This window comes from Myotis nattereri, assembly GCF_964212035.1.
Source record: "Myotis nattereri genome assembly, chromosome: 9".
Taxonomy (NCBI): domain Eukaryota; kingdom Metazoa; phylum Chordata; class Mammalia; order Chiroptera; family Vespertilionidae; genus Myotis; species Myotis nattereri.
In genome coordinates this window covers 46,739,252-46,765,585 of record NC_138084.1, presented here as the reverse complement: position 1 = coordinate 46,765,585, position 26,334 = coordinate 46,739,252, and the positions used below count along the sequence as shown (strand labels likewise).

The following is a 26,334-nucleotide window of genomic DNA, read 5'->3' as shown; positions in this document are numbered from 1 at the left end:
CATTGATTGGTTACCTCCTGCACGCCCCCAACTGGGGATCAAGCCCGCAACCTGGGCATGTGTCCTTGACCAGAATCGAACCTGGGACCCTTCAGTCCACAGGCTGATGCTCCATCCACTGAGCCAAACCACTGGGGCATAACATTGCTTCTTATACTCACCATGTTTTCATCTCAGGTGCTGCCAGGTGACCTATCAGAAAATATTCTCTTAGAGTCCTTTTCCTTTTTTAAGTACTCAATTTTTATTTCTGCAACATTTACTTCTGTCATTGGTAGCCATACAGTCTAAAATTAGCAATGTCTCCTCTACAGTTAACTAAAAAATTATATTCATATTGCTGGAGCTCTGTTAACTTTAATTTTCATATCTCATCGTTTCAGATGCCATCACTTGAGCATTTTATTTCATGGGAACTCTTTTGGTACAAACTTAATTCTTCCCTTTTGTCTTACATTTTATTTATCATGTTCTTTATAGCATGTTGGTTTTTCACTTCAGTAGTACTTTTTATATCTTACTGAAAATGGAAAACAGATTTTTTTGATTTGGCTTTCACATATTTCTTCCTGAAAAGTAAACTAGAGAACACCAACCACTCTATTAATTATGAGAAACTCATTTGGTCTGTCACTAATGGTTGCACAAATGGGATGTCATTCCAGTTCCCAGGAGAGAATTTGTAGGATACTCTGTAATGTAATTTTATGGTGAAATAACCATAAAATAGCCACAAACTTCTAATGAGGTGATTTGTTTTCTATTCATTTTATGCTACAGCTGGAGCTGAGAGATATTTTTTCATCAGGTTTATGCAAGTTCTTCATGTGGATAATTGACCTGAATTTCAAACAATGCCTGTATATTTTTAATCACTTAAAATTGTGTTTGCCTTTAAGGAATGAGCAAGGATTAACTAGAGTGTTTATGAAACAATTAAAATTTTCAAGATAGTGGAACCTCGGACCTCTCAACACATGAGATGGGGTAAAGGGGAAGACACATGAATGGTGGAATCTCAACCCTACCACATACTGGCTCTGTGTCTTTGGACAAGGCATATAACTTCTCTAATCCTCAGTTTCCTCATCTGAAAAAAGGGGATGATGGCATGTTGCAATGGCTGAGATGTAATAATATCTAAGTCTGGTGGCACTCTTGACTAGGTGTTCAATAAATAACAGCTATTATTATGACAAACACTGTAAACCTTTTGTTTTTCAGATTCTGCTCATAACTGTAGGAGAGAACTTGGTGCCTTTTCCTCTGTGGAGTGGGTGTTGATGAAAATATTTTTCCTTCTCCAAAACTTCCTGAACCAGTTCTTTCTTGAGACAGACTGTATGAGACAACAAGTTGTCACCAGCAGAAGAAACTATGACCTTTATTAACCAAGGTGAATTTACTTAACCAAGAGGGTATTTGTAGTTTATCTTTTATCCCCAAATTTTCTGTGTCTAGGTACCTTCTGAGTAGGCCTATAATTCCTGCCTTCAGTGTATGTATCTTCCGTAACCTAGCAGGGGTATGTGGTGAAAATGCACGGGCACTTAGGGGATGGAAGAGAGGCTGAATCTAAGACCCCTTTAGGGCCTAAGGACACCCTTACCCTTAAAAAAGAAAGACTAAGATCTCAGATGAATCAGGCCTCTGCTCGTTCTCCACAGGGGTAAGGATCTTTTTACTATTGGGACCCAGATTAATTCATTCAGGCATCTCTAGGGAGCCTTTTTGGAAACATCCCAGCCACACAAGTGCTGCTTCTGACTAGCTTTTGCTCCTTTCACCATGTTTCACCTGTCTGTTCTATTATAGCTTCTTAGGTTATGTTACATCCTTTAATTTGTAGCCTCTTCATTCAGTTTCTGTAGCAGAACACATGAAATTGGGATGAAGTCCTCAAAGTACTCCACATGATAATTGTTTTGTCTTTGTAATAGCTTAACAAATAAATCTAGGTTTTCTATGTTATTGTACTCTCATTCTTGACTAAAACCATTAATGGGAAATGTGTTTTTTTTTAATGTTGGCAAAAATGAGAATCTTGTTGGTCTTATTTTTGTTTGACTTCTGAGAATATGAACATGAAATGAGTAAGGAAGTGTGTCATTAAAGCTTCTGGCAGATATTTAGTCGGGCAAAGATTTAACACATTTTAAGGAATTTCTGCTTCTTCCACTTGATTTGGAGTAATTTCTTCTAGCATACTTATCAACTCAGTTTGTATTTACAGATTTATACTTGAACTTCATTACCATTATTTGACTTTAAAAATAAGGTTAGAAAAGCTGTTTGGAATCACTTGGCTAATTAGTGACTAAACTTTGTCATCACTAAGCCCGGTTTTATTTTCAACACTTTCCCTAGGTTTCCCTCATCCTTCATGGTAGACTGAAAAGAAAGTAATTTTTCTTTTTCTGACCCTCTCAGAAATACCAAATTTGTTACAATAGGCAAGTGAAAGGGCCACTCGGAATGGACACTGGAATGTACTGAGACCTTCATACCAACTACTGTCCTGAGTTCTCTACATATGTTATGCATATACTATTCATAACTACATACGAGGAAGAGATGTTTTTATTGCTCTACTTTAGAGATGAGGAAATGGTTTAATTGAGAGGCAAAGTAACACTTAGTATCATAGAGAGAGTGAGCTGGGATTTTTAAGCCTTACCATCTACCAGGAGCTGAAAGGAAACACAGACTGCTATAAATCTCAGCAGCACTCACTCTGTCCTAGACATTTACCCATTTCAGTAAACAGGGTATTCTTGTGCATGGGTTGATTTTAGAAATTCTATTTGGGTACCATTTTATTTATTTATTCATTCATTCAATAAAAGAATGTTTATTTAGAAAGTCACAGAGGTAGAAGCGAGCGGTAGAAGAAAGGGGCCCAAGAAACAAAAGTTACAGAGGCAAAAGAAGGGCCCTTGAAGTTTAGGAGGAAGAGGCCAGGGAAACTGACGTTGAGGAAAGGGGTGGGGAAAGATGCTGACGTGTTCTAGAGAGAGAGCCACCCTTTAATCCCCCTCCCCTTTTTTAAAAATATGTTTTTATTGATTTTAGAGAGGAAGGGAGAGGGGGAGAGAGAGAGAGAGAAACATCAATGATGAGGGAATCACTGATAACCTGCCTCTTGCACACCCCACACTGGGGATCAAGTCCACAACCCAGGCATGTGCCATTACCGGGAATTGAACCATGACATTCTGATTCATAGGTCGCCGCTCAACCACGGAGGCATGCCAGCAGGGCTTGAATTGCTTTTTAAAATCATGTTTACAGACTTGTAATCCTAACTTTTAGTGAAATATAAAGATCTCTGATAACATGCCAACAAAATGTCAAGAAGATTCTGCTCATTGTGTTTCCTATGGGCACTGCTGTGCTCGGCCTGGTATTGTGGATAATATACTCAACTAAGATGTAGGAGGCCAAACATCTCTTGGCGGGGCAGACAAGATGCAAAGAGTCACCTGTCACATTCTGTAATACCAGTCAGTTGCACCCACGGGAGAAAATTGGAGAAGGAGTGAGAAAGAGATTAGGTCAGACTTCTAAAAAGTGAAATTCATAATTATCAGGAAGCCAGCATTTCTTGATTCTATTTGAGTTTAATGTTAGGGTTGCTAGAATTGTTTCATTTCTTGGTATAGAACAAATTCAGAGAAAGGCATAGACATTGTCTGCCCATATGTGAGCCATCTAAAATATCCCTAATAGCTAGGACTAGTGGTCATCTCCTAGATTCTGTCGTTTTTAACATATATTCATTAAGATATGATGCCAGCACGTTTCCTCCTCCCTTTTTGTAGGTTATGCATTTTGAGATCTTGTTAGGATCTTTACCAATATTAGTAAAAAGATTATGCACAGGTTATCATAATATGTAGTCCTTTACTTTTAGAAAAGGACAAGTGTGATTACTCATTGCTCAGAAAGAGATTTGCATTTGTTTTACCTGCAGGATTTCAGATAGTAGCACTACTGTATAACTAACTCATGCAAATCCCATTTTATAAGTGTTTCTAGAATGGCTGAATCTACATCTGCTATCCATCTGTGGCTAATATATAGTAATTGAATTCTAAGCAAATCTCTTATGAAGGTTCTAATAGAATTATTGCCATCCATTGCCAAAGAAGCTGAAACAAACATTTTTGGTAGAATCTCACACTGTCTGCTTATTGATACATTAGGGGCCCAGCGCATGAATTTGTGCACCTTGAAAGGAACTGTGGGCTGCGAGGCTGCGGTGGGCACAGGGGTGGGTCTTGGTCCATCCTCAGCACCCCCACCCTGCCCCTCCTGCAGCCGTCCCCAATCCCCTGTCTGCCGGCAGCCCTGCTCCCATCACTCCCATGCACTGACGGCACACGTCCTGCTCATGCCCACTGACGGCACAGAGCAATTGGGACTAGTGCCAGCAATGGGTGCAAGCGGGGTTTGTGCCAGCATTGGATTCAAGTGGTGGCTCTGGCGCCAGCAGCTGGTGTGAGCAGGGCCATCTTGGCAGCGGGTACAAGAGGTGGCTCTTGGCCCCGATCACACCCGCTGGTGGCACCGAGCAATTGGGGCTGGTGCTGGGTGCTGGCAGTGGGTGGGGCACTGGCAGCAGGTGTGAGCACTGGGTAGGACCACAGGGCACAGGAGCAAAGAATTTTCAGTAACCACCAGAGGCTCACCCCGATGACATGAACTGGCGCCCTGCTTTGGTCTGGCATCCCCACTCACCTCCTCCACTATCCCTCTGCAACTGACGCCTGCCATGTTCCACGCTCTGCCACCTGCTGCCGTTGCCTGCCATGGTCCGTGTACACCCCCTGGTGGTCAGCACACATCATAGCAACCGGTTCCACTGTTCAGTCTATTTGCATATTAGGGTTTTATATATATACATAAAACCAATATGTAATATCAGGTAGCTCATAGTTTCAGATGGGAAATCAGCCTTTTAGGAGTACAGTGGACCTAATTTTTTATTTGTTTTTAACATAATTTTAAGAAGATAAAAAAGAGAAATGGAACCTGGGGATAAGAAGTCTAAATAAAAGTGAATACAAGTTAACTAATTCTTAGGATTTCTTTTTTTTAATTTTATTTTAAAGATATATGAATCACTAATACACACAGAACAACAGTGCCTAGAAATGGCCCAATAAATGTTAATTATTACCAGTAGTAGTAATTCTTTTTATAACTGAAAGGAGAAGCTTAAAATATAACATTAACTCATCTCTAAGAAACCTGAAATATAAAAATCCACTGAGCAATTAAAATATATGTGGTGAAATCTGAATTTTTCTCACAGGACCTAAGGACTTCACTGCATGTCTCTACTGCTCTACAAACAGGTCTGATGTAGCCGAGCATCTAGTTTCTAGGCAAGCCACAGGTTAGAAAAGGAGAAAGGAATGTTTGTGTCCGGCATAGCAATAGCAGCAGTAAAAAGCTGATAGAATTATGACGAAAAGCAAATATATGTATTACAAAAAAATACAACAGTCTAAGCCTTTGTAGCTGCATGGTGCAAATTTGAGGATAGTGCAGCAATTTATGTTCATAAAAGTATGACCAAAATTATGAGCCCAAGTTCTGGTTGTAATTGGGCAAATATAAGCAGAAAAAATTTATTCGAAGCCTATCTGGTAGTTCACAAATGGATAGCAGCTGGGAGTGGTTTACATAAGATGTTTGATTCCTCTGTTGCTGTTAGACTGATTTCTTAATGGCCTCCATGTCTTTGAGTCACCACAGAGTCCTGGTTGGCACTGTGTGTGTTGGCAGGGACAGAAGATGAGTGGCCCCATCAGCTTCTGTAGTGGGAGGGCATTTCCCCTGCCCAGATTCTTACAATGGAAGATTAACCCAAATAGAAGGATGCTTGGATGCTGGCTTGCAAAAAGTTTATAGCTATCTACTGCAACCCCAAGTTTTTAAAAAGTACTTCAACAAATTGGGATTGTATATAGTAAAAGTAAAGAAAGCTTGTTTTTTTTGTTCATCATCACCTGAGGGTATTTTTTTTCATTGATTTTTACAGTGGGAGGGTGGGGAAGAGACAGTGATGTGAGAGACACATCGATTGGTTGCTTCCCGCGTGCCCCAACTGAGGCCAGGGATGGCACCTGCAACTGAGGTACATGCCTTTGACCGGAATCTAACCCATGACCCTTCAGTCCATGGGTTGATGGACACTCTTACTATTGAGCCAAACCAGCTAGGGCAAGAAAAGTTTTTATGAAAACTGAGGAACACATTATTTGTCAAAAATACACATGTTCTGTGATCTAGAACAGCAGTTCTCAACCTGTGGGTCGCGACCCCTTTGGCGGTCGAACTACCCTTTCACAGGGGTCGCCTAAGACCATCCTGGATATCAGATATTTACATTACGATTCATAACAGTAGCAACATTACAGTTATGAAGTAGCAATGAAAATAATTTTATGGTTGGGGGTCACCACAACATGAGGAACTGTACTTAAAGGGCCAGAAGGTTGAGAACCACTGATCTAGAAAATCCACTTAAAGAAATTTATCCTATACATAGTTTGCACATTAGTAAAGGTTATATATGCAAGGATATTAATTGCAATTTTATTTGTAAAAGTAAGACTGAAAACAACCTCATTGTTTATAATTAGGTATGGATCAATTTGCAGTACAGTTTAAGGGTTAGAAAATTATCCTTAAAAGGAGTTAGGTAGTACTTATGTATTGATACTGAATAAGCTCCAAGATATATTAAATGGAAAAGATCAAGATGCAAAGATATTTTATATAGAAGACATGGGGCCAGCTGGCATGCTTGTGAATACATGAGATACCTCTGGAAGGACATAAGAAAGTGGTTATAGTTATTTCTGGTAGAAATAGGAGATGAAGAGGAGGGGGAATTTGGAAACAAGCAGATATGAATAGAAGTTAAGGCCATATGAAGATGGAAGAGTGTAGTAATGGATCTACAAGCCAAGGAATTCCTGGGTCTACCAGAAGCTAAGAGAAGCCTGGAATAGGTCTAGGACCTTTAGAGGGAATGTGGGCCTGCTAACACCTTTGTCTTGGGCTTCTGGCCTCAAGGACTATGAGACAGTATACTTCTAAACCACCCAGCTTGTGGCACTTCGTTATGGCTGCATGTGAAAACAAATACACCGCTCCCCGCCCCCACACACACACACGCACACAGTCTTTTTTTTAAACTGAGGGATAGGAAATGGGGCTATATATATATTCTTTTTTTAAAAAAAAAATGTTTTTATTGGTTTCTAGAGCGTAAGAGAGAGAGAGACATCTATAGGCTGCTTCCTTCAAACCTCCTATTGGGGATAGAGCCCACAACCCGAGCATATGCCCTGATCGGGAATCGAACTGGCGAGCTCTTGGTGCATGGGTCAACACTCAGCCACTAAACCGACTGGCTGGGCTGTTCTGAAATTTTTTTGGCATGTTAAATTAAACACATGTCCGTATATTCACGTGCAGTGAGGAAATAAAATTATACAAATACAACTGAAGCTTCTTTTGTATTCCCCCAATCCCAGTCCCTCTTCAGAGGTCAACATCACTATTCCAAATTTGGTATTTATTATAACTCTATTTTTGCCACATATGTATGTATGTATCCTATTAATACTGTACATGATTGGGTTCCATATTTTTAAATTTGTATTGGTTGAATCCTTCTGTTGCTTTTACTGTGTAACACTTTGAGAGTTTTATCCAAGTTGATATAGGCAGCTGTATAGCACAGTTCGTCCATCCTCTTGATGGGCATTTAAGGTTCGTTATTCATTAAAGTAATGCTGCATTGAATATTCATGTGAATGTCTTATGCACATGTGTGTGTTTCTCTATCACATTAGCTTACATTCTTCTCATTATGCCTACCATAAGTGCATTTCCCATAGGACCCACAAACATTTATTTCTTCTAATCCCAGAAACAAAAAATACTTGTGTAAATCTTAAACTTGGTTAGATTTTGCTCAACTGTTCTCTGAAAAGAATGTGGTGACTTACACTTCCGCAATCTGCCCTTGTACTATATTCTGGATACTGATCTCCTACTCTGTGATCTATCATTCATTTCGTGATCCCCACGCTCAATTGTCTTCAAGAGGAGAGACTTATTCATAAACTGTTAACATGTACACACACATTATATATACAAATATATATATATATATATTTTAATTTTAGAGAGAGGAAAGGAGAGGGGGAGAGTGCTGGGGTCCAACCCCAGCAGGTCCAGGGGTTCCCATAGGTGTGGACGGAGTCGGCAAAGAATGAATGACACGAAGGCAGTGTTCAGGTGATCATCATAGCCAGGTTCTCAGCCAGGTTCTGTAGCCAGCATCTCCAGCCAAGTTCTGTCTAGGTTCTCCAGCCAGGATCTCCAGCCAAGTTCTGTCCGGGTTCTCTTGCCATGTTCTCTAGCTAGGTTCTCCAGCCAGGTTCTCCAGCCAGGTTCAGTCACCAGTTTCTAGTCAGGTTCTCTTGCCATGTCCTATCCAGGTTCTGTAGCCAGGTTCTGTCTCTAGGTTCTGTGTCCTGTTGTCTTGTTACCTCTGTATTTATACCAGTTGATTCCAATCCTATCAATCTCTATTCCAAAGGTTAGGGCATTTCTTATCTCCATTCCAGGGAGTAAAGATTATGTAGCTTAAGCGTGATTGTTTGTAGTTAAAGTGATTAACTACCCGCCTTGCAATTAGTTAAGGGGTTTTATTCCCTCCCTAACTTCAGGGAAAAATCCCTACCTGGGGAAACAACCTTTCTCTGAGAGGTGACCTTCGTTAAAACACATAGCACCAAGAAGGTTAGCAAACATATTAAGAACAGTATGCCATACACACCAGGTCCCTTGAAACAGATGCTGTGCAGATGTTTCTTTCCTGCAGCGACTGTGCCAAGCAGCAAGGATGGACTGGCTTCCAGCAGGAGAGAGAAAAACATTGACTGGTTGCCTCCTGACTGCACCCTGACTGGGACTAAACCTGCAACCTGGGCATGTGCCCCGACTGGGAATTGAACCAAACCTGAGACCCCTTGGTGCACGGATGACGCTCAACCAACTAAGCCACACCGTCCAGGGCAACATGCACATTTCTGTTAACTGGTCTCTAAGTTATGGAATTAACATTTGGACATTTGAAATTTGCTTGTTTTTCAATCTTTTCTGAGGTGATTTTGCAGTCTGAGATTGTCACCTTTGATGGTAAAAGAATGGCTCAGAGGCTAGAGTAATCGTGGACTTTGGTATAACTATGACGGGGTAACCAGTGTATATGGAGAAGATTGACTAGCTATAGTAGGAGGAAATTGTGAAGGAATGGGAAGTATTTTGGATTGATAGGGAGTTTTTAATTCATTTAAACAAAAGATACATTTTGAGTGCCTGTTCTTTGTTGGTGAGTACACAGATTAAGATATAGGTGCTTCGCCCTGACCGGTTTGGCTCAGTGGATAGAGCATCAGCCTGCGGACTCAAGGGTCCCAGGTTCGATTCCAGTCAAGGGCATGTACCTTGGTTGTGGGCACATCTCCAGTGGGGAGTGTGCAGGAGGCAACTGATAGATGTTTCTCTCTCATCAATGTTTCTAACTATCCCTCTCCCTTCCTCTCTGTAAAAAATCAATAAAATATATTTTTTTTTAAAAAAAGATATAGGTGCTTCAAGGTGTTCAAGCTAGGAAATAGGCAGAGTATTAAGTGCTGTGATGGGAGTTGGGGAGGTGGGGTTTATTACGGGAGCCATTGCAGTTTTTTGTGTGAGGGACTGAAGTGGTAGATTAGGATACAAGTCTGGCCAACTTAGAATGTCAAGGAGGAAGACTAAAGGCAAAGATTCTAGTTAAGAAGCTGCTATAGTCCTAGCTTGTTTGGCATAGTGGATAGAGCATTGGCCTGTGGACTGAAGGGTCCTGGGTTCGATTCCCAGTAGGGAGCGTGCTGGTCAATGATTCTCTCTCATCATTAATGTTTCTATCTCCCTCTCTTTTTGTCTCTGAAATTAATAAAAATACATTTAAAAATACATATTTCCACAAGAAGTTGTGGAATCTTGTATGCCATTTAGAAGCAAGGAAACTTATTCACCATGTAGGATTATTTAAATTGTAGTTATTCTAGCCCTAGCATTCAAGTACAGTTTTGTTATAGCATGTTTTTTAAATAATGTGAACTACTTCACAAATAATTGCTAAATAGGGCAGTGATGTTAGTCTAACCCAGAAGTCCCATTGGTTGATATGCAGTTTTCCCCAACACATTAACACCCATTTCCTACAGTTTTATAATAGTTAACTGGAGGAATACATGCATTTATGTCAGAAATAAGAAGCTGTGTCATATATTGATAGGATCGCTCAGGGGTAGAAACAGGAAGTTACTGCAGTAATCTGGGAGATAGGAAGTAGGTGGAGGCTTGGACCAAACTAGGCCATAATGAACATTATGAAAGCCTACCTTCCTAGAAAAACACATGTACACAGGAGGTGTGCACAAGAATGTTTATTGAAGCATTGCTTTAATAGTGAATAACTAGGCCCTGTCCTGGTAGCTCAGTTGGTGAGAGCATTGTCCTAATACGCCAAGGTTGCAGGTTCAATCTCTGGTCAGGGCACTTATAAGAAGCAACCAGTGAATGCATGGATGAGTGGAACAACAGATCAATGTTTGTCTCTCAAATCAATTTAAAAAAATTTTTTTGAAGTGAATGACTAGAATACCCCATCAATAGATTGGATAAACTACGCAGTTTGAATTAAGTTACTAGCCAAAGAGAAATGTCATATATACAGATGAATATGAGTCGAGTTATATAAGCTAGAGATATAAACTTGGCAGTCATTAGGATATAGATGCTGCTATAAGGCCACAGGACTGGATAAAATTACTAAGGCAGTAAGTATAAATAGAAAAGAGCTCAGAGAAGTGAGCCCTGGGAGACTATCATGTAGTTTGGGGAAAGGAGGAAGAACTATCTAAAGAAACGTGAGAAAATGATTTTCTGAAACAAGTGTTTTCAGGAGACAGAAATCAATTGTATCAAATACTGATAGGAAGGATGAGAGTTCCATTTAACAACATGGAAATTCTTGGCAAGAATTTCAGTGGAATGTTGGAATTGAAGGCCTGATTAGAATGCTTTTTAGAGAAATTGGGAAGAGGAAAATTGAAGAACTTCAAACTCCCACCACCACATCTACTTACCTAACTCTTCTTGTGCCAATATGTTACTTTTTCTCCTGTTACTATGAATGAGCTGTCTATGCCTCTGGTTGAAGCCAACCCCTACCGTTGTGTATTTGATTCTGTCTTCACTAAATCTCCCCTTCCTCTCCTACATCATCAGTTATTTTCTTTCTACTGCACCATTCTAGTCAGCATATAAACATGCTGATATCTTTCCCATTAAAAAAAAATCTCTTGACCCAACTTTCTCCTTCAGCTACTGCCCACATTTTCTTCCCTTTACAGAAAAATTCTTTGAAAGAACTGTTCAGGTGCAGGCATGGAATAAGCAGATTTAATCAAGTTGTGGTTAAGCCATGTGAGGATGATGAAGAGATAAAGAAACAAGGAAGTTAAAATGGTATGCAAGTGTGTAATTTAAGCTGCTTAAGCGTGGGAAGCTGCCTCTAGTCTTCTCTAGCAGAGAGGTGTGGACAAGGAGCCAGGCAGGCTGGTGACCCTTGAAGCCCTGGCAAAGGTCAGAGCTGTGCATCCACTGTTTAGTCCAGACAATGGTAGCTGAAGCAAATTCCCCACCAGAGTCATGTAAAACCTTACTGATAAGATATTCTGTCTTTTACTGGAACTTGCCTGCCTAAGGGCTATGGGTGGATCCCAAACTGAATAAAAAGATGGCGAGGCCTGAGCACAAGCGGAGTCCATCCTCTTGGGATGGACTCTCGCCTGGCCCCCCAATTTCCAAATTATCTCTTGTCTCGTCTCTTTCATTTGTGTGCGGCTCCTCTTCCAGATCCTGAACCCGGGACGTGGGGGAACATACACACTTGAGAGAACACTTGAGAGGAGTGAGATGTGAAAGGGGGGTGGTAGCAATGAACAAAAGCTCCCCATGAAGGTCAAGGAATCATTGGAAATAGTGTCCTCAAGCTGGAAAGAGGTGTTAGTGTTGGAGAGTGGGGTGTTGAGATTATAGAAGAGTCTGAGTTATTGCTAATGACAAATTCAAGGTAATGACCAAAGTTGTAGCTGAGACAGAATAGGAAAAACTATTGAGTCTTTCCGTTCAGCCGACATACTGAGAGGCAAGACACTGTAAGCATCATCTGTATGGGCATTGAAATCACAAGAAATATACTGGAGTAGTATTGTAGAGAGAGTAAGACAGCAACTAAGTTCTTAAAGGAACAATGGGGAATTGGGACTGTACAGTAGATAACTGCAGTAAGAAGTACCCCGGTAGCAGATGCCATAACTGATGGCATGTTTTTTATAGGGAGCAGAATTCAGGCCTAGTATTGCCAGATATTTTGATATTTTGCAAGAGAAAACTGGATTTTTATGTGAAAAAGACTTAAAATATTAGCTGTGTGTGTGTGTGTGTGTGTGTGTTTGTTGTTTTTAAATACTGTGCAGGCCTAATAAACCGTGTCATGCTTTGGCTGGTTTGGCCCAGTGGATAAAGCACAGGCTCACAAATTGAAGGGACCTGGGTTTGATTTCTGTCAGAGGCATGTAACTAGGTTGCAGGCTCCCTCCCCAGCTCACATTGATGTTTCTGTCTCGACCTCTCCCTTCCACTCTCTAAAAATCAATGGAAAAAGATCCTTGGGTGAGGATTAACAACAAAACAACATGTCAGAGACTGAATTTAGCCATTGTCACAATTTTATGAACTCTGCTTTTAAAATAGAAACTACTGCCCTAACTGGTTTGGCTCAGTGGATAGAGCGTCGGCCTGCGGACGACCTGAAGGGTCCCAGGTTCAATTCCAGTCAAGGGCATGTACCTTGGTTGCCGGCAAATCCCCAGTAGGGGGTGTGTAGGAGGCAGCTGATCGATGTTTCCTTCACATCGATGTTTCTAACTCTCTATCCCTCTCCCTTCTTCTCTGTAAAAAAAAAAAAAATCAATGAAATATATTAAAACAATAAAATAAAAAATAAAATAGAAACTACTAAGGTGCCCTGGCCAGCTTGGCTCAGTGGATAGAGCGTTGTCCTGGGTCCCAGGTTCGATTCCAGCCAAGGGCACATGCCTGCGTTGCGGGCTTGATCCCCGGTAGGGGGCGTGCAGGAGGCAGCCGATCAGTGTTTCTCATCATTGATGTTTCTATCTCTTTCTCCTCCCTTCCTCTCTGAAATCAATAAAGAAATATATTTTAAAAAAACAAACAAAAAAACTACTAAGGTGTGAGTCCATGGTTGTCAAACTGGCTGGCTGGCTGCCTTGCCATAGTTCAGTCTGCAGGTGTAAAGAGGGACTGTACAAGCTGATCACCAAGCAGCACTTGAAGTACCTGGCAGTTTGTCACTTGCCTAATTGATTACTGCTCAAACAGATTTTATTTCACCCCATATTTGTTTACTTCAGTTCTAACCCTGATAATGGAATTGCCTTTGAAGAGAAACACACCTAACCTTTTATGGTCAGAACTTCCATTAAAGTAGACCTCATACAATAAAGGAAATAGGGGAAATTTTGAAGGTTCTTTAAGCCTTAAAAAAAAGGCTAGTTAATTCCTAAACAAATTTTACTGTTATAAAGTATTTAATGTTTCTTCAAAATCTTCATTTTCCTTTAGTCATATTGATGACTGAGAATATTTTTTGTATTAAAGTAGAAGTCCTCAAGATGGTGTTTGACTGTATTTGAACTTGGGCAGGGCCGCAACACTCCCTAGACTTAGTTTCCTTATCTGTAAAACAGATTAAAAATACATGCCCCACCTACTTTGATTAGGATCAAATGAGAGTGTGAAAAGGTTACATCTTGACTTTGTATGGGTGCTTTGTGTCATTATACAGCATACTATTAAAGAATAACAACTTGCCTAAAGCTAGTGAGCCGCTCTGTTTAGAGAAAATAGTTTAGATTAGAATATGTTTAAAATTTAGGAAACCCTGGGAATATGAGTGGGTATATAATCTGCTTCGAAAAGCAACTTTCCTATTGAAAGATGACACTGGGTATCACTGTGTGAGGTACTGGCTGAAAAGTATCCTCTCCAGGTCTGAGAGCATGACTAGTACTGTGGTTAAAAATCCTGTTCATTCAGGAGACACTTGATATACACACTTTCTTTGGGCCTCCCATCACCTTCCCTTCCTTTCTCACCCTGTACTCATTTTTTTTCCTCACCAAAATGAACAATTATCACTTGATTTATAGTTAATGTAGTGAGTCTCTGCTAGCAGCATTTAATACACACTCAAAAGAACAAGTCTTAACTGAGAAATACAGGATGCCTCATTTGCATAGTAATTTTTTTAAGTCCCAGTGATGAAAACTAAGGCAGCTTCCTCAAAGGAAGTGACAGTGGTGAATCCGGGGCAGCCAGTGTGCTGAGTCTGAGGAGACAAGTTTATCACGTCCAACTAGACTGTTTGTGACTTAGTCTGAGTCTTTTGGAATAGTTACTCCTTCTTGTTAGTTGTATGGTTGTTATACAGCCATGGAAGGAACAAGCTGAATGTCAAAATCATCAACAATATACCTGGAAGATGAAACACAATAAAATAAAAACAAATCTCTAAAATTCATAATCAACAAGTAGGTATAACTTAAGATTATATGTGCAATTATATACCTAGAGATTTGAAAGCAATGTTTAAAAGAATTAGCTACATCAATTATACATAAAATGTAGATCGTTTCTAAACCTAATATTCTCGCATTATTCTTCTTCAACTATGAACCCTTAAAAACAATATGTACTTGGTAAAACCAGTAAGATCTAAACATAGAGGATAAACCAAACCTAAATAGTTGGAGTTCTAGTTCTGACTTCATTACTGACTTGCTGAGCGAGAACCTCTGGACTTGGGTCTCCATTTGCTCTTTAAAATGGCAACACTGTCCCCCATATTCTCGAGTAGTGCTTTTCAACCTTTTTCATCTCATGGCACACATAAACTAATTACTAAAATTCTGCAGTCACCAAAAAATACATTTTTTGCCAATCTGACCAAAAAAATAGGTATAATTTGTTGTTTTTTGTTGTTGTTTTTATTTGACAATCTTAAGGGAAAAGGTCAGTGCCCCTGACTAAATATTCAGGTATTGCAGATTTTAAAAATTCTGGCAGCACACCTGTTGAAAATTGCTGCCCTAGCCCTGGCCAGGTGGCTCAGTAGTTGGAGTATCACCCCTTACACCTAAAGGTTGCCAGTTCAATTTCCAGTCAGGGCCTAGGTTGCACCGGTCATGTACGGGAGGCAGCGATCAATGTTTCTCTCACATTGATCTCTCTCTCTAAAAATCAATGGGTGGGTGGGGGTGGGGGTGTTCACTTCCTCAGATGAGGATTAGAAAAAAAAGAAAGAAAATCGCTGCCCTAAGGATGTTCTGGGAAAATAAAACAACTGAAAGCACTCTTGAGTTTTCACTTGGAATGATCAAAAAAGAACACTATGTTATATTACTTTATCTCTTCTCATTTTTTCATCAAATCTTAACCGTTAATAGCTTTTAAAGCTGTATCAAGCAAAATATCTAGAACAAAATTTCGGTTAATGTTGAAAGTTTAAATCTTAAATATGAAAAAAAACATGACATAATAGTAAATCTTCATTTTGAGGACATACCAGGCAAATCTAGCATGTAGGTCCTGGTTGATTTTTCAGTGAGGAACAGGGTTAGAGTAGAGTGCTCAAATCACTGCCTTGAAAGGGAAGTCTCCAATAGTTAATATGTTTTATCTTAACATACTTAGGTCTAAAGCTCTAGGTCAGTTTTAACTAAGATTAAGAATGAGTGTTTGTCACATCCAGATTTGATATTATATTACTCTTATTTGGTAACAACAGGAAACCTTAAGGTTTAATTAGCATTTGGATAGCTTAACATATTTTTAAAAAGATGAGTCTGTTTTGCAACCAAAGGCTTGAAATGAAAAAAATGTCAGAAGAATCCCTAGGTTATGATCCACCAAATCCGGCATTTTCTTTATAAAGTCAGAGCTAGAAAATAAGACATCACATGGAAAACTTTTTTCTAAAATGGAATTCCCATTTCATATAAGCAAATGTAATTTTCATTCTATGATATGTGTAAATTAGAGAAATAATTTTATATCTAGTCTTATAATCACATTTATAACATTTTAAATTAATTTTGGGGAGATGGCAGGGGGCATTAAAGGAATTACAATATCCGCTATGAAGAGAAACAAGAACTAGGCCTGTGGTTTTCAAGAACAGCTTGCTCCTTGCTTGGTCAAAAAAGAAAAGAAAAAAGAAGATAGCTGTCTGGACATTGCTGTCCATTTCACTCCATGGCATTGCCTCATGTAGCTTTATGGGGTTTTGCTTGTTTTGACTCCTTATCTCTTAGCTCTTTGAATGACTTTTGTAAAAATATAATTTCTTATATTTCCTATCCCTCTTTGACTTTAATTGTGACCTTATTTCATTTGAGACCATATTTTTCCCTCCAATGGGAATGTAACTTCAGTGTATGACAATATTCATTGTAAGCTGAAATTCAGTACAGTGGGGCCTTGACGTACGAGTTTAATTTGTTCCGTGACGGAGCTCGTAACTCAAATTACTCGTATGTCAAATCAAAAAGTGAACGAGTGAGACACGTGATGCTGGGCTGATGTTGTGGCGTTCACTGTGACGTTCGCTGCGCCAACTAGCGGTGGGGTATCTGAAGCTGGCTCATAACCCGAATTTTAGCTCCCAACTCAAAGCAAAAAATCGGCCGAGAGACTGCTCGTATCTCGAAAAACTCGTTAGTTGGGACACTCTTAAGTCAAGGCCCCACTGTATTCTAAAAACTGCCATATTTTCACACCTCTTGTCCATATATATATATTGAAGGATTCCTGTATTGTTTCTCATTCATAAATCTCTTAAAGAAATAGTATAGGGACAGCCCTAGCTGGTTTGGCTCAATGGAAAGAGCATCAGCCTGCGGACTGAAGGCGGACTGAAGGGTCCCAGGTTCAACTCCAAGGTCAAGGGCACGTGCCCGGGTTGTGGGCTGATCCCCAGTAGGTCCTGCAGGAGGCAGCTGACCAATGATTCTCTCTAATCATGGATGTTTCCGTCTCTCCCACTCTCTCTTCTTCTCTGACCTCAATAAAACATATATATATAGAAATATAGGAACATGCCTCCTTAAACCAAAAACGACAACAGGAATTTTTATGTTGGGTCTATTTAGAAAAAAGGAGGTCTTTAGGCCAACTAAGAACCTTTGCTTATTTTCAACAAGCTAAGTAGGGCCATACATAATTGCATAAAAGTTGGTTCTAATTCCAGTTTTAAAGGATTCCTTAAATAGGAAGCAAAGGAATGGATAAAAGTGTATTTGTATTTTGTTTGGTTTGTTTTTGGATAAGTGGTTCTTTAAAGTGCTTTGGTAATGGCCATATACAACATTACCTCCTTGTTTGGACTACAATAACAGGAAGAGAATATATCCTTTTTCCCTTCCTGCTACTCGCTAGTTTGTATACTGTACTTTCTAAAGGGGCAGAGATGATAGTTTCTTTTATTTGTCATGAGATTTTTCCCCCAGTATGTTCTTCAAGAAGAAATTATGGAGTGATTTGGACCTGTGTTTAAAGTAAAATGTCAGGGTCCTTTTACAGAGAGTGTCATTACTACTGATTTCTTATCAAATTCTTCTGGAAAGGCCTACTTTTTAGCATTCTTTCAAGTAATGCGTGAAACAATTCCTTAGTATCATGGGCCTATTATTAACATCATATTTGGGATGCATTAAACAAATATGTATATAATGTTAATAATATATGTTGTTTTCAAATAAGACATATTAGAGATTTTTCCACATGAAAACTATCGCTAGACCTGTCCAATTAGTGACCTTTTTAACTTCTTAAAAATCAAAAATAGAGAAAATTTATCTTTAAAGCACTTATTATTGGAAAACTAGCAATCTGTTGAACTAAAAAAAAAGCACCAATATTAGCATTTTAAAATGCAGGTTTTCTCTGATATTCTACATGTTTAGAACTGCATATTAACATAACAGATACTACATAAAGGAATGGGAGGTAAATGGCAGGAGTAAAGTGTGAGGGCTGTTCAAACCTGTGCCCTTGTACCCTTTAAGAAAAACAAACGGAGCCGAGCAATAAGAAACAAACTGCTAACTGTAGATAAAAATAAGGATGAACTAATAAAAAGCCAGGTATCCTCATACTCACTTATAGTTATGAATTATAATCAAGCTTAAAACAAATGACTAATCAGTAACATATAAAGAAGTGCATATTATCACTACAGTTACTTTATACCTTTTTGTGTTATTTCGCCCATCTGTATAGAGGAGTTTTATATATCTTCTGATTTAATAGAAGTAACAGTAATGAATCTTGTAGATTTTAAAGCTGTGCTCATTACAGGTACACATTGTTATATAAAATGCTTTTCTGCAAAATGAGTCAAATGAACTAATAGTATTTTATCTGGAGTTCACAAATTTGAAAAAAACTAATTTCTTTAGTAAAAAAAATAAGTTTTTAATGAAATTAATCACTCCTCATTTTTTTTGCCCTCATATCTGAGAGTTTTTTGTTAAGTGGTATCATACTTGTAACTGACTATCCTTAACTAGATAATTTTGCTTCTTTGAAGATAAAAACAGTTTTAAAGGATACTGCACAAGATAAACTATTATTTCAGGCATGTTAACTATCCTTTTTATTTTCTTTTTTGTGCCTTCTCTGGCTTTAGAAATTGATGTGCTACAGTGATAGTCCATAGAAATTGATGTGCTACAGTGATATTCCATACCTTATTTCAAGATAAATTGATCTTTCAATCATATTAAATAAAAACATGCTTACCTAAAGAAGGAGCCAGCCAATATACTATAAAAAATTGAAGGAAATCTTCATCGAAACACTTGAAATGTAGTGAAAGTGCCAAAGCTGGATTAAATATAGCTCCTGTTAGACTTCCTCCTGTAATACATTTTAAGTAGAGTGATACCAAACCATGTATCTTACATTTTCTTGTAACTGAAAATAAAGGGGTTATTAAATCTAACTTTTGTTTTACATAGTTAAGGACAGTCACCCTTTGGTATCTGTGGAGGATTGGTTCCAGGAGCCCCTGCAGATACCAAAATCCATAATTGTCCAAGTCCCTTATATAAAATGGCATAGTAGTTGCACATATATATACACATCTCCCCTATACTTTAAGTCATCTCAAGATTACTTATAATACCTAATACAATGTAAATGCTATATAAATAGTTGTTTATTATATAGGGAATAATGACAACAAAAAGTGCATACAGTCAGTATAGACACAATTATCATAGTCCTAGCTACATAGTACATGTCAGCAACAACATAATTTTTTAAGAATGTTTTTGATCCATGGTTGGTTGAATCTGTGGATTTGGAACTCATAGATTCAGAACCTGTGGGGTTCCAAATACAGGAGCCGATTGCATTCTTATTCTATGATCTTTCTTTGTAGAATCACCTGTCTATATAAAAATAGCTTATAGATTATAATATGCCAGATGCACAAAAACCGAACAGGTTATTAAGAAAGTTGATCCAGCCCTGGCTTGCATGGTTCAGTGATTAGAGCATCAGTCTGTGCACCAGAGGTCCAATTCTCAGTCAAGGGCACCTACCTGAGTTGCAGGTTTGATCCCCACCCCTGGTCAGGCATGTGTAAGAGGCAATCAGTTGATGTGTTTCTCTTACATTGATGTTTCTTTCTCCTCTCTCTTTCCCTGTCTCCCCCTTCCCTCCCTTCCACTCTAAAAATCAATGGAAGAATATCCTCACTCTTCAGGTGAGGATAAAAAAGAAGAGGAAAGGAGTGTTAATCCAGTGCTTTTCCTATATATTATTGTAAAATGTACATTCAGAATGAATCTGCTCTATTGCTGTTCCTATAAGGTTTTATAAAACAGATTTGGCTGTTTTTAATTTAAATGAATAAATAATAAAAATAAAATGAAAATACATTAAAAAATGGATTCAGTACCTCAGGTTTCTCTTGGACATAGCATACCTTTGTGTTGAAAACAAAAAGTAAAATGGACCAAAGCATTATCATTAACTCCATTTTTACTTGTCAAGAGAGCCCTAAAGAAGTAACGGAATGGTATGTAAATTATACCTCAGTAAAGTGGCTACAAAAATTTTTTTGCCAAGAAGTAACTGAGTAGTCATGAACAATAAGCACAAATCCTGTCAACTGCTTTTCAGGACTCATGGTCTAGCTAGCCCTACATGCCCAGTCATAAGAAAACAGCTAAGTACATTAGTTTATTGTTAATTTGGAATACCATTCAATATTTGGAAATAATGAGAGATCTCCAAGATATATCCTTACAACCACCACCAAAAAAAGCAAACCCAGAAAGTAAGGTATGAAACTTTTTATGTTAACACAAACACACATACTGGATTCTGTAGGGTCTTTATATATATAATAAATGGACAGGAAAAAAAGTTTGAAAGGACACACAGCACATGCACAGAGGATTGCCCTGGAGGAAAGAGTACACAGAGAAGGGCAGGGGATAGGCATGAGGATGACAGTCAAAAGTCACTTTTAGTCCCACTGGCAGTGTCAGGTTTTTTTTACAAAAAGAACACATGTATTACTTGTGTAATTAAATATGAATTATTTAAAAAGTAAGAAATCATGCACCAGGCATAGAACTAACAGAAAATGGCTTCGAAAAACAAGCTACCTATCCTTGGCATTTGAAAGGGAGAAATCTTAACGTCTTGAAGAATAGGTATCAGTGGGGAGATCTGGTCAGCTGCTGTGAAGAAAGAGACTTGGAGGACAGCATGAACTGAGTGAAGTCACCACAGTGAAAAGCTAAGTCTCAAACTCTAGGCACTAATGTTTCTCAGCACTCCTAAAGGGAATCACATTCTCTGACAGAATGACACTCCTAAAATCCCATCAGACTCATGTATAATCCAGAATGTCCGTGAACTAATTTACAGTGGACTAGCCCTTTCTAGTGACCAGAATATTAGTAGCAGGTACTATGCTAAGAACTTGCATACATTACTCTATTCCTCACAATTGATATAGATAGTAGTATTCTTCATTTTAAAAATGAGGAAAAACCCAAATTAAGTATCTCTCCTAAGGAAACAGTCCAACTCCTCTTAACCATTCTATTATAACTAGCATAATATAAAATGTCTTGAGCCCAGCTGGTATGGCTCAGTGGTTGAGTGTCAAAGTATGAACCAAGAGGTCAGGGTTCAATTCCCTGTCAGGGCACATGCCCGTGTTGTGGGCTCGATCCCCGGTGTGGGGTGTGCAGGAGGCAGCCAATCAATCAATGATTCTCTCTCATCATTGAGGTTTCCCTTCTTGCTGAAATAAAAATACATACTTTTAAAAATGTCTTGAACTTTTATTTGAACTTATTTTTCATCTTAAAATTAGCACCTGTTTCAGATGGTTATTTTTTAAAAATGAAAACATGTAAAAAGCTTAATTCCCTTCTCCACTGACAAAAATCTTATATTCATCATGAAAAACTCCTGAATTAATAAAGTAAAAATCCTACAATTTCTTCAGATAATTTATTGTGCTTATTTTGAAAGTCCTTAGACATTACATATGGAATACCCATATATATATTATTTCTTTCTGTATGATTTTTAAAAAGTGAATAGAGTATTTGCCGATTCACTCATTCTAAAAATCCTTACTATTTATTTTGTAGCAGGTGACACCATGCTAAGTCATGGTTATATGTTATAATGAATCAATTTTAGTCTCTTTACTCATAAAGCTTACTGTCTAGTGAAGGAAAACAAACATTATATCAGAAAACAAGTGTATAAAAATTCTACAAAAGAAATGAACTGGGGGCTGTAGTAAAGACAACTTAGATGTATAAAATAATTTTTTTCAACATCAAATTAATTTAAAAAATGAATGCAGTCCTCTCTTACTCTGTTCAGTGAGCTAAAATTTCCCATGTCTAAGTTAGGGAAGATTTACTTGAAATTTGCGTTAGTAATTTTATAGCTTTAACATGCTAATAGGTCACACAGCTTCTTCCCCCCCCCCTCCCCCCACCTTTCCCCCCCCCCCCCCTTAATTTGGGAAACCAATTATGTACATAAGTGGTAATGACTTCAGTGGCCTCAATTTGTGCATCAAAGTGCAGGGTGCTAAATCAATAAATACACAATCAGACACTTGGCACTGGCTATCCAAGGAGCCTGTGGCTACAGTGCTGGTCAGTTATGTTCTGTCTTAAAATACGTAATCAGCTGTTTTAACATGACCTGTATTGGTGGTGACTTCTGAGTACCCTCAACTGTGTCCCAACTGTGGCAAAACATTTTGCAAGGGATGACCCTGTTTATATATGGAGGATGTTTCTGCTTTAGCTAAAACCTAAAACTTTAATAAGCAACTATTCACCAATTCCTCAAATATGCATTATATCCTGCCCTCTTGCCTATACCATTTATTTCCATCTGTGTCTAAAAAAGAATGGTACTAGATTCTAGTACCATTCGTGGTGTTCATTTTACCCTAGGAGGGCAAGCATGTTTTTAGTAGGAGTCCTCAGCTCAAGGTTTGCTTCTACTCATATTTTAATTTTAATGGGAAGAAGATGAACTCTTACTACATATTTCCTTTCCTCCAAAACATTTTATAATTCAGATATAGTCCCAGTGAAGATGTTTTGTTGTAATCTTTTTTTTTTTAAATATATTTTATTGATTTTTTACAGAGAGGAAGGGAGAGAGATAGAGAGTTAGAAACATCGATGAGAGAGAAACATCGATTAGCTGCCTCTTGCACATCTCCTGCTGGGGATGTGCCCGCAACCCAGGTACATGCCCTTGACCGGAATTGAACCTGGGACCTTTCAGTCCGCAGGCCGACGCTCTATCCACTGAGCCAAACCGGTTTCGGCTTGTTGTAATCTTTTAAAATGACACATTTCATCATTAAACTTTTCTTTTTGCATCTGATATCTGTCAAGGTAAACAAATGGTTTACAAGAAATCAGATTTCTCTCAAGAGTTATTTGTTTTTAAACCTTTAATTTCAAGCAAGTTTTAATTTTTTAATATTTTTATTGACTTCAGAGAGGAAGGGAGAGGAAGAGAGATAGAAACATCGATGAGAGAGAACCATTGATCAGCTGCCTCCTGCATGCTCCCTACTGGGAGCTGAGCTCACAACCCGGGCATGTGCCCTTGACTGGAATCGAACCTGGGACCCTTCAGTTCCAGGCTGATGCTCTATCCACTGAGCCAAACCAGTGAGGGCCAAGTTTTACTTTTAAAGCATTTTTCTTGATAAGTCACTTAAAAGTTCATTTATGCCCTAATAGGTTTGGCTCAGTGGATAGAGCGTCGGCCTGCGGACTTAAGGGTCCCAGGTTCGATTCCAGTCAAGGGCATGTACCTTGGTTGCGGGCACATCCCCAGTAGGGGCTGTGCAGGAGGCAGCTGATGGATGTTTCTAACTCTCTATCCCTCTCCCTACCTCTCTGTAAAAAATCAACAAAATATATTTAATAAATAAATAAAAGTTAATTTATTACTCAAGATGAATTATTAAGGAAATAAATTACTTTTAAGTAATTTTTCAGGAAAAGAACTAAGAAATAGAACTGAACTGTACTTGCCACTCTTACTACTAACCAATCATGTAGCTTTAAATTGGAAGGAACTTTTTAAGCCCAGGATCATTTTTCAGTGAGTGTCAGAAAGGATCTATACCAGGTTGGCTTGAGGAAAGAGGTAGCTGATAACTTATCTTCCTCTTTGCCATTGAAACAATCCCTTTGTAGGATATTTGAACCCTTGGCAATAGCTCACAAGTTCTCAGTTTCAGCACAGAAGTGGCTCCTTTTTCTGAGTGTTCAAAAAGGCACTGAATGGAGGACCAATATTTTGGCTCTATTGGTAAAGAACGGGACGCAACATGGTTAGCATAACGGGGATACTAGTACTGACATCACAGAGGTTCAGGGGTTTCAAATACATCTTGGTAAAGAGCTTAGAGCCTCAGGTCAAGAGGTCTGGACGACCCGAGTGTTTTGTGGGAATAACAAACCTGCATAGACCAAAAAGGTGATGAGTGCTGCCAGCATGTGGATACGAAGCTTGGTTCCGACCTCCTGGAAGTGCAGCAGGGCACTGTGGAAGATAAAGGAGCAGATGGCCTCTACGACGACGGCTTTGGGCAAGTCGACGTGCATGGGGTTCCTGCAAGCGAAGGTCCTCTCACCGACGTGATACCTGGTCAGCCCCAGGCTCCATAGGGCGCCTATACAGTACCTGCTGCCCAGGGCAGCCATCAGCTGAGCCAACAGCCTCATCGCCCCCGTCTCGGGGGACATTCCCCCCAGCATCATCTGCATCATCACACCGCACGGGTTGCTGGCCGTGCCCACCAGAGTCAGGCCATGCACCAACGAGAAGAAGTAGGTTAGCGTCAGCGACCAGGTGGGGTGCGCGGGTTCCTGCTCGCCCAGCAGCTGCAGCTCAAGGGTGCAGAAGCAGAGCTGGAAGGTGGCCAGAAACTCCAAGACGAAGGTGTGGGCCGTAGGCCGGTGCACGTGCCGCTGGAGGACCCCGCGGGCCAGCGCCACGGACAGCACGATCGACAGCATCAAGCCCAGCGAGGTGCAGGTGTCCTGCACCTCGGGCCAGAGCCCCCGCAGCGTCGTCATGGCTCGCTCCCCCAGACTAGGCTGCGGGTCCGCTCGGCAGCAGGCGGTCGGTCTCGGGGCTGGAGTCCGAAGTCTGCGGCCCCGCCCCCTGCTCCGGCCCTCGGGGCGGGCGGACTCTAGACAGGCTGCCCCGCGCGTCACCGGAGGGCTCCTCCCCGCCGAGGTGCCGGGGCTAGAGCTGGAGAGGAAGGGAAGGGAGAGGCGGCGCCGCCCGCTCTGCTAGGGCACTCGGAGGGGTCAAGGGTCATCCCGCACGGCCACGCACACGCCCTGGCCCCTCTCTCCGCGACTGGAGCGGGCGCGAGCGGTTGCAGGGAGCCGGGGACGCCGCGCCGGGACCACTGCGCGTGCGCGTGGCGGCCTGCGCCCCCGCCGGCGCTGGGTGGGACCTCAGCGTTTGGGGCCGGGCGGCTTGCAGGTGCGCCCTCGGGGCGTGGGAAGGTGAGCGACCGCTGTTTTGACAGTTGCTTTGAAGCGAGGAAACTGAGGGTTTTACTACCCGCTCCTAAAACTGTAAAACCGTCAAGCTGGAAAGACACCTAAAGATCATCTTGACCAACCACCTCGTTTTTTATTAATGGGGCGATGAGCAGACGGGAGGTGACGGAAGTGCAGGGCAGCGGGTGTGTGTGGGTTGGTTATGCGGGGGTGGACTTCGGGGAAGAGCGAACCAGGGTTTGACCTGTGAAGAAGGGCATGCAACGTGATTGTCTCCTTGATAATCGTTGGTTTTCTTCTCCTGCCTCACGGCGTTGGGGGTCATGGGACCCACCTCATGCATTGGTTTGCAGCACACAGGAGGTGTCCAATAAGTGCGAGCCTGGAGGTGAAAGAGCAGGTCTGATGGTGCCCAAGTCTAGTTTCAGTTTTGCAAGATGAGAGTTCTGGAGATGAATGGGGTGATGGTTGCACAATAATGTGAATGTGTTACAGGTGCAAAGTTCGTGCACCCGATGCTTCCAAAGAAAGGCCAGTATTCCAACCACTGGCTGCACATTAGAATCACCTGGGAATCTTTTTTAAATCCTGATTTCTGGGCCTCATCCTCCAGAAATTCTGTTTCTTATGTGGTGGGGCCACAACATTAGTAACAAACAGAATTTCTGGAGGATGAGGCCCAGAAATCAGGATTTTAAAAAGATTCCCAGGTGATTCTAATGTGCAGCCAAGGTTGAGAACCACTGGTTTAGAGTAAAGAAAGGTTAATTGATTGAGAAGAAATAATCTTCAAACCCATGTTAAGAGGGCCCACAATTCAGACTGTCTTCTCTGACAGGGAAGGGAGGAGGGGCGAGGCAAGAGGTGCGTCTCCTCCCCTCCCTCCCCTCCCCTCCCCAGAGAGCTAGAGGGCTAGGCGCTGAAAAGGACTCAAAGGAGGAGCTGGGCAGCTCTAAATCCCTTTGATCCTGGTCTGTGGTTGAGCCCCTCTGACCTGAGTCCTTGC

General features: G+C 40.3%; 2 protein-coding genes across 4 annotated transcripts in view; one reads left to right on the top strand and one right to left on the bottom strand.

The window, feature by feature from the left end:
- The window catches only part of CLNS1A (chloride nucleotide-sensitive channel 1A), a 29,728-nt gene extending 27,760 nt beyond the window's left edge, over positions 1–1,968 (top strand). For both annotated transcript variants that reach the window (XM_081100081.1, XM_081100080.1), the window contains one exon: positions 1,225–1,968. The gene's annotated coding sequence lies outside the window, so the exon portion shown is untranslated. The remainder of the gene's footprint in view (positions 1–1,224) is intronic.
- An 11,847-nt stretch (positions 1,969–13,815) lies between these two features.
- Positions 13,816–25,224, bottom strand: AQP11 (aquaporin 11; the record flags this gene model as incomplete). 2 transcript variants are annotated; one of them, XM_081100078.1, is made up of 3 exons in its annotated part: positions 13,816–14,700; positions 19,027–19,143; positions 24,272–25,224. In XM_081100078.1, the coding sequence occupies 3 exons, from the start codon at positions 24,888–24,890 to the stop codon at positions 14,621–14,623; spliced, it is 816 nt and encodes a 271-aa protein (XP_080956204.1). In that variant the 3' UTR covers positions 13,816–14,620. The 2 variants fall into 2 exon arrangements, with proteins under 2 accessions (XP_080956204.1, XP_080956205.1); XM_081100079.1 differs by lacking the exon at positions 19,027–19,143 and having other exon boundaries at positions 14,387–14,700; positions 24,272–24,890.
- Between the last annotated feature and the right edge of the window lie 1,110 nt (positions 25,225–26,334).